This window comes from Artemia franciscana, chromosome 5 (genome assembly GCF_032884065.1).
Source record: "Artemia franciscana chromosome 5, ASM3288406v1, whole genome shotgun sequence".
NCBI classification, from domain to species: Eukaryota; Metazoa; Arthropoda; class Branchiopoda; order Anostraca; family Artemiidae; genus Artemia; species Artemia franciscana.
Genome location: NC_088867.1, coordinates 26,117,694 through 26,129,307, shown reverse-complemented (window position 1 = coordinate 26,129,307; position 11,614 = coordinate 26,117,694). Strand labels below are relative to the sequence as shown.

Here is an 11,614-nt window from a genome sequence, read left to right as displayed (position 1 = left end):
ATCTTATTTTAACTTTTTCTTCTTATTTATTGATGTTTTGCTGAGGACGGCCCTTGGAGATAGGGCTGAAATATTCATTTTAATTAGATTTCCACTATCTTACGAAAAGAATTCCCTATACTTCATCTTGTTTTTCATGTTTGTGGTCGGTCACATTCGGCATAGCCTAAGTCCCATGTAATCTAGATTTCATTTCCATTCGTTTCGTCTAGAAATATTGCTCTGTGTAAACAGGGAAGCCTAAAACAAGAGTGACTATGACTGCATCTAATCCAGTCTGAATTGCTATTAATAGTAGCGTTAACTTTGCACCCAAATGGAGACCCAAAGGGCAAAGTTGCACATTTGGAAATCCTGATACAGTACCTATTTATCTTCTTTTTTTCAATAAGCTGGCCTATAGTCCTGGTGACTCACCAAAATTCTGATTCTTATGACTGGTTCTCTTTATTAGTTGCAATTCACATGGATCTTTAGCATATTTCCAGTCGTGATCATGACTAAAGCTATGTAAAAAAAATTCATTAATATTAAAATACTTTTCAATCTCCATAAGAAAGTCTTTGATTACTTTGGGACGAAAAATCGTAAAGTTTAATGTATGGTGCAATTGAGCTGCAAATACGACGACAGGGACGAAACAGAGGAATTTCGTCAGGTAAAAAAGATATTTAATGGATTTTCTCACCAAAATAGGATTTCAAGAAAAGGGAAGTGGAAACACTAAGTGTTTTGTTTGTCATAACATTTATAACAAAGGAATAAAATCACAGGGCTATTCAAGTTCCACAAATAAGAGTGGTCCTACCCCCCTCCCTCCCAAAACTTTTAAATGGCTGGAGTACTAATGTAAACGAAAGAAAGGCCAATGCTAATAAAGAGAGTAAATACAGCTTCTTTAGATATTTAGGACATCTTCCTACTTGTCTAAATAAGGAAATTATCATTCACATTTCTAGTGTTCCAACAGCGAGTAAACGTCATCCCCTTTCACTCCCTTTCCTTCTTCCAAGCCTGTCCCCTTAAAAAATTACAAAGATAATAAATGCCGTGTTTTAAGATAATAAAAGCCGAGAAACAAGGATCTATCCTCGATTTCTGCTAAAACCTGGGCTTTATGATAGACAATAAGAAAATTTAACTTCTTCAGTTAATTATTGGGACTTACCAATTAATGACATTTGATTTTTTAAAGTATTTTCATCAACAAAAGAGAAATCCGAAAAGATTCGGTCGATGCCCGCCAGGTCCGAAGTTCCGCAAATACAGGCTCATCCCCTCACAGCGTTCCCTCGTTGATTCAGTAAATAGATTCATGAATTGCATTATTGAGAAGAAAACCCTCTGTCAAACTACCCGGTTGCTTCAATTTTTACAGATTCTTACTGCTCTTAATGACGGGTAGGCTATTACCATAAAAATTAAGCTAAGATAAATGAACTCTATATATTTTCTCATTGCTTAGACTGTAAAAAATTATCAAGAGTCCTAACTGTACAGTTCAGAATGAGTACAATCTATACAAATCATTTATAGGAAATTCGCTGAAATCTGCCAAAAAAAAGTCACTATTTTTTCAGTCTTCCATCGTTTGGCCACTACATTCCCTGTATTTAGCGCACCCTGGACATGTATGCAACGTATCATGCAGAAACATATCACAATCATAACAAAAGATAGAGTCGCATTTACTACACACATAAACATATTTCTCTTCCTCGGCTGCTTTAAAAGATTTCAGACAAGAATTACAGCTAGAATCATAGTCATTTTTCTCTCTCTCCATAAAAGATGGCAGTGGAAACAGATGATGATAGGATCGAGCTAAGTGTGGAGCACTAACCAATGTAAGTCGACAAATTCGGCACTCAACTGGGAGGTCACAGTACCTAGCTCCACACTGGGGACACGTATAGCCAGACATTGATATTTTACAATGGAAAGGGTCATCCAAATGGCTGAAACATAAGGTATATTAAAAAATGGCAAGATGTATCACTGGTAGAAACAGTAAAATCACAAGAGCGACTCAGAAAAAAATTTAGAGGAATCTCGAAACATAAAACTACGTTTATAATCCCAAGTTTTCCAGATTCTATTAGAAAGTACTATATTAACTAAAAGACCATATAACGATGAACACTGTTACTCACCTCAACCTTCTTGCCCCCATTCAAGTGAAACTGGTTCGTCGCGGAAACAAGACGTTTTCGATGAGAACACCTATTTTTATAGATGAATAAAACGCTTGTAATTACTATTTAGATATATGTTGTATTGTATCAAATGTTTAGTAAAACATATACAGCCACTTAAACATTATGAGTGAAGAATTGGAGGTACAATGGCCCCCTCCCGTTGTAAGTCATATTCTAGCTCGCTTTAAGTTTTAACCAAGTACATTACTTGTATGTGTTGAAAATTGTGTTGTTTATTTTACTGCTTATTCCCCCTCCTCCTGAAAGTACAGTTTTGGTTTCTCCTCTAAGAGAGAGGCTACCCTTGTTTAAAAGAACCAGCCCTTTATTTTCAACAATAAACTGTCATAAACAAGTAATCATTCCAACAGGTTACTTTTTTTATTTAGCGTTTTAAATAAGGAAATAAAGCAGGAAATTAATGAAACTGAATATTTGCAATGAGACAACTAATTAAAATACATGTAAAAAGATATTTACTGTCTTTCGCTACAACTGATGGTTAGCATTTATTTTACCAAATCATATAGACATTATAAGGGCAACCTTAATGGTGTGACAAAACATATGGAAAAATTGCCCAGAGTGAGAGGATAAACTTTACAAAATAAACTAAACCCAAGTCCAACTACCACACAGTAGTACAAAGTGTTAATTTATGACCTGGTGCAGTATTAAATGGGAAGGCAGGGAGTAAAGCTTTGGAGACGACAGGCCGCCAAGTGTCAGTGTATCCTTAAAAACTGCGGTATTAAATACACAGCTTATCAAAAATGCTGAATCGATTGGATAATTCGCAATTTTCACTCAAGGATATTTTGGTTATTTGGCTAAAATTGTTGTTTCACGGCATAAAGTCGCCTAGATCAGAACATTATTACGACACAGTCACTTCTATTAATCCAAAACGTTACTAGATTTAAAGATTATAGCTATCAAAATGATCTCTTGTTCATCATTCTAAGGCCTTCCAGTAGTTTGCTGGCACTGGCAAAAAAAAACAACAAAAAACAACTTATTCTTACTATCAGTATTAAAACACAATTTCCTCAGGTTAAAGACGGGAATATCGTTTAACTGTCATTTTCAATGAGTTCCAGGCTCTTTTCAAAATGAGGATATAGCAGAAACGGGAGAGAGAGAAAGAGAGGAAGAGAGAGAGAGAGAGAGAGAGAGAGAGAGAGAGAGAGAGAGAGAGAGAGAGAGAGAGAGAGAGAGAGAGAGAGAGTTCGATTATTTGAGGTGAATCAAATGCTAGAGAAGTAAATAAAAAGCTAACTAACCACAGGCACATAGCCAGCATAGAACTTGGATCAGGTTGAGCCTCACCAAGTCCTATATCGATCTTTTTCCCACTTCCTGGAAACCCCATCTTTACTAAAGTTGATTCCGTAGTAGTACCTGCAATTGGGGGCTCTATTTGTGTCATGATCAACTAAAATGAAAAAAATAAAATAAAAAACTGTCAAAGAAAAAACTTATAGTATGCCTCAAATCAGATAACTATGGGATGCTTATAGAGTGCCAGTGCGATAGCAAAGGTTGTTCTAGCTAGCTGTAAGTTTCTAAAGGAATCACCAGTACAAGGGAAATATTTTAATAGCACAAGTGGAATAAGATACTGGTTTTATGCAGAATTTTTTATTCAACATAAAAAAATTAAATTAATTTCCTTTATATTCACTGATATCTATTTATTATTCTTCCCGTGAAATCCAAATTTCACAGTTCAATATTTTAATCCCGTAATAAAATTTTACTTATGTTAAAAAAAAGAGGGCCTAAATTCAGAAACGACAATTCAAAAAAAAAAAATTGCTGCACTTTATTTAAATGTACCACGATCTTTTGAAAATCTTTTACGTGTTTAGTTATGTGTTTCAGTATAGAGAAGGTGCACAAGCTAATATAGTTTGAGCTTAAGATTAATAAAAAAAAGAAGTTACTGAGCGCTCGATAGCCACTATATTGTTCAAAATAACAGGATAACGTTTGTCGAGTCGTGCAAAATAATAGAATAAGAAGTAATAAACTAGAAAAAAAAATTGGTAAAAAGTAAAAAAACCCTTTTTTCATTCGAACGTATACCTTGAGTCCACTAAACTCTTGCAATAAAAACTGATTGTGGCAAGTAGCAATACTTGAACTTTTTCGCATGACCATTGGCCAGTGTAGCCCAGGTACCAATCTCCTGATTCTCTGCCTACGGCGGGGAGTGCAATGTGTGGTTGGGGGCAAATCACCCGCTGCTTCCTGTGCCCCTCCCCAGATTTCTCCAGGTACCCATTTGGAGCAAATAGAAATATCATATAGGCAAAGACTAATTATTTTATAAGTAGAAACAAACTCCTCGATAATAAGATTGGTATATCTAAAATCATGAAGGGTAGAATTTAAGATTTTTCTCTCAACTTAGGGAGATATAGCTCATCTTTTCTATTGGTGCTTTACCTGCCCTTAAACGAGCAAGTGCATACTTGTTAGAATACAAACAAAATTAAATACTTGATCAAGTCTTAATTAGAAAGTAACTCTGCCTTCTACAAACTTTTACATCAAAAAATTGGATTATGGTATGTAACAATGTTGCTTTGGCTGTTCATTTCAGAAACGGTTCATTTCCCAACTGTTCATTTCAAAAGCGGATGGGGTGGGCAAATGGAAACTCAGAAATTAGACTTGGTAAGTCTAAAAAGCTCTATGTACTGAACTGAAGCTCCTCGGTCCGTTGACATGGATTCTCTTTTTTTCGAATCTTTCTCTCCTCTTAAAAAAGTTGGTATTATCTTATTTAGCGTTTTTTGGCTAAGTAATATCGCGTTTCACCCTTAAAAAGACACAGAACTAAGTATTTTTCATTGAATATGTTTATCTTCTATGGTGCTATTTCATATTGGTTATTCTTTACATATAGATATCGCCGAGAATAGCTAGACTGAATTCTGATGTATGGTGTTTTCATATCAGCTATGGAGTTTTTACCTAGACCAACAAATCGACAGTTAAGATCAGGCACGCAAGAAAAGGAGAGAAATCTTATAATCTTATAAAATTATAATTACAATTTTCCCAAAGCCATATCCTAATAAAATTAACTGGGACTTAGTCTTCCCCCATAAGATGTTGTAATTTATCGCAGTAAAACATACAATACTTTACTTGTATATGGAAAAACTGGGTTTTTGTATATTTAATAGCTTCAACCAAGACTATTTTTGCATCAAAACGTATCGATTGATTCTTTTCGTTCCACTCGTGTCAATCATTTGATCCCAAATTTTGAACAAGGAATTCAACAATGTAACCCAGCTAAAATAGGCCAAAATTCCAAATTTGATTTCAGTTTACAGGGGTAATAAGAAAATTGCATACCTTATACGAAATTATCTAGAAAACGACATTTTCATAGCTACACCATTTATGGAATGTCAAGATCGATATAGAAAATTCAGAAGTGTTATTCAACCTCAGATGAAAGTCTTCGAGAGCCCTTATTGAATCCAATGGATATTTTTTCGGCATATCTCCTTGACCAAGATATTTCTTAATATAATTGCTAAATTTTCCTTAATTTTTTAATAATTTAAATTTTACTTATATTACATTTCTTTAACTTATATTATATTTATTTAATTTATATTGTATTCAATTATACTTATGTTATATGTATATTTATATTATATATTATATTATATATTATATTATATATTATATTCTATTTATACTATATTTCTTTATATTTATATTACTTAACTTATATTTCTTAATGTGCTTGCTAAATTATCCTTAATTCTTTAACAATTTAAATTTTATTTTATTACTATTCATAATACATAACTATTATTACTTTATGATTAATATATTTATACAGTTAATTAATATATTAAACTTGAAAAAAGGACAAAAAAATAATTACGGTGTACATTTAAGAGAACCAAGGCAGGATTAACCACAGACTCGTGTTTTGGGCAATTGTCTATCCGATAGAGTCTAAGTTAAATACTTCTACCCATATTCTTGGGAGGGAAGGAAGAGATAAAAAGACTAAATTTTAATCTGTATGAGAATATTTAATCCAGTGTTGTAGCAGCAGGTCAGTGGCCGTAATTCAAGAGACGAGAGGTTAAATGAGACAATTTTGCAACAGAGCCAAAATTTATTAAGAACTATTCATGTTTCCGGGTGTGGTTTTATCAACTGCGGTGTCACGAATTTTATAACTGTGATTTTATCAATTAGCGAAGACAAATTAGCCGTTGTTACAAGAACTGGCACGTAAAATTAATGACTAAGTAATATATTTTAAAGGGGGGACACGAATATTTATAATTCGTTTATCTTTTATTTATTCATATCTTTTCAACAGCTGATTTGCGTGGATACGTTTGATCATTCTTGAAACTGAATTAAGTGTATATGGATGTCTTTTTTGGCATTCCAACGTTTCCTTGAAAATCTCCCATTTAGCTTTTTCTGGGATGTTTCAATGAGTAAGTATTTCAAACCCATATGGATTTTGAAATAGTGATGCCTACACCCCCGTTGTTCGCTCAGAGTGTGATATGGACGTCACTGCAGGAGGCCCCTGGAACTCTATTCCTGTTAGGATTCGGAATTTCCTCACTTTTGATTCCTTAAAAACAAACAATTAGAAGATCAATGTTGGATACAAATAATGGAATTAACTGAATATTGTATAAAAATTTACGATAAAGAATTTATTACTTTATTTATAGGGGCTCTTTTTCCTTTTTATAAGCTTTTTTTAATTAGTTGGCGGGGAGGTCGGTTCCTGGTTGTATTCTTGTGCGATATAAAAGACGCCATAAAAGGCTTTTGGAGGCAATATTCTTTTTATTATATTTTCGAAATGTCCCCCTTTGGCATACTTTCTCTCAGAAAATGTTGCTTTCGTTGCTCTTCTGATCCTTTAGCTGCGATACAACATACCAGGCATGCTTCCGAAGTTGAATGCCCGATTGGTTCAATTGAATTCAGAAAACCAAAAAATAAAGAATTGTTGAAAAATACAGGAAAAATAAAAATAATATAGTCAGATATATAGCTTCAAAGATTTAGAGACAGGATAAAGGCTTCTCTACATAGGATATAGAGAAAGGATATTCAGCTTCGAAACCTCCTCCCCCCGAATTTACATTCCTGGTTTCAAATATTGATTTTAAAGGAAAGCACCTGATCCAGCTCGGGCTTATAGATGTCTTTTCGGGAAGAGGTAGGGTCTATGGGGTGTTCTCCTACCCACAGTATTTACGTGGATCTCTTTCATGTTTTATTGTCAAACTTTAAAACTTAAAAAGAGCAGACAATATTCGAACTTTTGTCGCAATAATAGCAATTATATTTGAAAGCTATTTAGCCAAATACAGAAACGAAATATTGACTAGAGTTAAAAACTCTCAGCTTTCTCGAAGTTTGTGGGCTTAAATATTTTATTAGTTTTTATATGAAACAGCTGATTTTAATTAAATTAAAATCACTTTAATTAATTAAATCATTTCAATGATAATTAATATTCAATTCAATTAAATCAATAAATTTAACTAAAAGAAGTAGCATACCACAGCAGCAGAAGAAGCTCACCATTCCTATTCGCAAACAGTCCCTTCGCACTTAGTAATGGTAAGCAACTCTAATGTGGTACACCTTCGCAAAGAGCAAATTGAGCGCAGCATGATTCCAAAGGGGTGACATGCAGACAGGGGGGCATTATTGTAGAAGTTTTTCAAACTTCTTGTTCTACCTTTCAGATTCTCTTTTGTCTATTCAAATTCAAACCAGGATGAAACCTATTTATTTATTCAAATTTCTTTTATCCAGTATTTCCCACAAAAAGAAAGAAAACATGCGAAATAGGTATGTTTATTCACGAACTTTCCACTTTCTTATTTTAATGTCAATGTTTACTTAATACAGTAAATGAATGCCAAACAGACTTCCTTGGAAATTGCTCCTCATTACTAATTTAATATCCTATCTCAGCTCAGTCGCTCCAAACTTCGAAATTAACTATTCACAAGGTTTCGAACGAATTCAGGCATTAATGGAATAACATTGGAACTACCAAATGGCATAATGAGGCCCAATTCGAATAGAATTCCGTTTTCATATAATTGTTAATAAAAATGATCTGTCATCCTGAAAAAGGAACTGTCAGAAGAAAAAAAAAAGCTAAAAAGGACTAGCTGCCACGGAAATACGAGACATTTTCTACGATAGAGACACAACATTTCAAGCACATGACATAAACCAACAATTCTAAGTAAAACGCGTGCAAGATATAATTCCTAACCATTTGTGCAAGCATCCCTAGAGGAGGTGACTGATTTCTTCGGGGTGTTTTTCTAGGATTTTTTAAAGTTTTCCAACAAGTGCACATATAAATTAGTTTTAAAAAAGAAAGCTCAACTTGCATACCGTGAAGAAAAGAGAAAAAATACTCCCAAGCAAAAAATAAGCCGAAAAAACAGAAGAATGGTATAAGAGATGCACAGGAAATGAGGGAACGGGCTTACATCCGTTGGTAGAAAAACAAAGTATACATTCGGACTTCTTAAACCTCAAAATGTGCATAAGAATAGCATGAAGACTGTTCTTAACAAACTTAGCTATCAGAGATGGCATGCACAACAAAACTGTCCGCTCTTCAGAGCCTTGATAAAAATAAAAAAGACTGCTTGAGCTAAAATATTTCATTTATGCTTGGCGCTATAAATTTCCTTCGAACCTTATGCCTGGGGAACAAGCACATTAAAAAAGAATCATCAACAGTGAAGGTACAACACAAGTGGGACTTTCAAATTAATTTTTATTTGGGTGAGCTGTTTGCTTTCCTCAATCATGCAGATAACCCCTCATAGCTTATGCATTAAGGAAAATACTGAAAAACAACAAAGGAGCACGTTTGAAGTGCCATGCTAGGGCTTAAGGTTCCCTAGAAAAACTAGGCTCCCAATGAAAAATACATAAAAGACTTGAACACTAGCGTTGAGAATTTATAAAAAGAGCCTGACAAAGGGAAGATAATGAAAAAATCCCTTTTAAAACTGCGGAAAAGAGGTGTAGATTAATATCTCAAGATGAGAAGGTTAACACCACGTAAACTACTAAAGAATAGTACCATCAGAATTTTCAGGCCAACTAATAACAGCAAATACAAGTTGGACCCTAAATTACAAGGTTTAAAATTTTACACATAAAGGCTAGAGGAATGTTTATGCTATGCTGACAAGATAATAATTTGAAACAACCTTCTTTTTGTTATTAAATAAATAATATAAAATAAAGAGAAAACTTGCAGGTTTTTTCCCAACTTAATTATATTTTGTTCAATAGATGTAGCTTTGACAGTGTAATACGCCCCTAATTTGACGACAGCTGGCTGACCGAACTTTGGATTTAAGCAATCAAATTTAATCAAAAAATCATTTCAGTATCTCTTCCTTCTTCTTAGATATAAATTTAAAAAGAATTCAGGAAGTGTTGATACACTAAAATTAAACAAAGAGACTAATGATCTTTCTGTCGAATTTTCTTTATTATTTTTTTTATAGCCTTACAGCTTAGCCTCTTCAAGGCTTAAATTCCTGCATTTTCTGAAAGTGATATCAGTTCATGACAGACCGTATTAAATTGTCTGAGATTTTCTTGTTTCACATTCACTGAAAGTGGGTAGAAATAAAACCCCAAAACAAGAATTAACAGAATATTCTTTTAGTCTTAAAATGTCTTCTCATTATTAAAACAGACCTGCCCTAAGCGACTTTTTACTGACTGCTGTTGGCGTGCCTAGGGGACCAAGAAATTGGAAAAATTATTTTCAACCATCTTTAAGATGATTAAGAGTCAAAATATTTTTCACCATTTCCTCGTTCTTCACAATGCATCCGCTGCTAGGAACGATTGATTATAGATACACAAATAATAAGCTTTATGTATCTTGCATTACGAAGCAAATAACTTTCTTCTTTCTTAGGTCAGAGTCCCGTAATCTTTTTTCGTTTTTTTCTAGATGAAGTTCCCTTCCCACTGATTCATCAGGGACGATTTATTTCACTTAATCATGCACTACCATTTCCAACAGATAGAGATCTGTCGAACATTGATTTATTTTTTTTTGTAGGTAATAGGAGATTTATACTCTATCAAAAGCAAGAATGAGAAAAATCACTCATTAAAATTTCCAAGTCAACGAAAAGAAAAGCTATAACGACCTTTTTTTCAGGGTAAAATCGATATTTTGCAAGTCTTGCAGTATGATGACAATTCTGTTCCAATCCTAAATTTCAATTATTTGCAATAATATCGAAACACCGCCTATTTGTGGATAATGCTAGATCCAACATTAACTGTCACTAATTTATCTCGCATATTATCCACCTGACCGAGAATTATAATTAGACCCAGTGATTTCCTATAATTAATAGTTTTTTTTTACCCTCCTTGAGTCCAATCTTTAATTTATAATAGTATGGAAGAGCAGATATGGAGCTGCCTCTCCTGCTGGTTTGTTCTGCGCATTTAAAATTTCCCAATATCGTAAAGGTTTTCCAAAAGTTGAAGTGTTTCAGATTTACATCTGAACCTTCAATTTAAAAACAGCAATTTTGACGAGACATATTCGTATTCATTGTTTTGCTGAAAGTCATCGAGAATCCCTTTCATAACACTAATGTTGGTAATACTGACATTTTCCTAGGTCGAATTCCTCTTATTTTCATTGTTTCAGCGCAGCTTATAAATAACCCTTTCACTTATCTTGAATACTTTCTTTACATGTTTTATTATTTTTTATCCTCCGAAGTTTCATTAAAGGGAAGTATCCCTATAGCATTCCTTGTCAAGTCCAAAGAGTATGTGCAACTTACGAGAGTGGAAATCCCTAACACAAAAATTACCCATTTCATGTTTGGTGTTGCTGGGCATTTTTTCCAGCTTCGTATTTGTGTTTTTTTTTTTTTTTCAGAAACTGGAATCAGACAATTACTTCGACACTGATTTTGCCTACTATGCTAATTTGGCCTTATTATTGCCAATCAAAGCCAAAAGTTAGATGGTGGTGTTGATTTCTTTAGTGGACCTTAGTCCCAGCGTCCACTGCTTTACGCAGTGTGGTCTTTGAACTTATTTTGATAGGGTTCAAAAGATTTTTACTGAGGAATTGCTTCAGATGTGTCAAATTTCGAGGTTCCCAGTCAATAATTCACTGAAAAGATCCTTACACCCCCGTTTTCGACTGAAAGATACCCCACGATCATCTTTGCTCATTTCGGTTATTCAAGAGAAAGGTCAAGAATGCAATTTTGAAGTAACTATAATCATTTAAACATAATCAGCAAGGCACTTAGTTCATAGTATTTTGTTCTTTTTAGTACGTTTGTGACTCCTACACGCTGATT

The 11,614-nt window shown here is 33.8% G+C and overlaps 1 protein-coding gene across 1 annotated transcript in view; it reads right to left on the bottom strand.

The window, feature by feature from the left end:
- Nucleotides 1-1,427: 1,427 nt before the first annotated feature.
- The window catches only part of LOC136027167 (general transcription factor IIH subunit 2-like), a 57,162-nt gene continuing 46,975 nt past the window's right edge, over nt 1,428-11,614 (bottom strand). Inside the window, exons 7-8 of the mRNA XM_065704165.1 lie at nt 3,482-3,633; nt 1,428-1,958 (exon numbers count right to left, since the gene is read on the bottom strand). Of these exons, the coding sequence (XP_065560237.1) occupies nt 1,577-1,958; nt 3,482-3,633 (534 nt within the window). The 3' untranslated portion in view covers nt 1,428-1,576. The remainder of the gene's footprint in view (nt 1,959-3,481; nt 3,634-11,614) is intronic.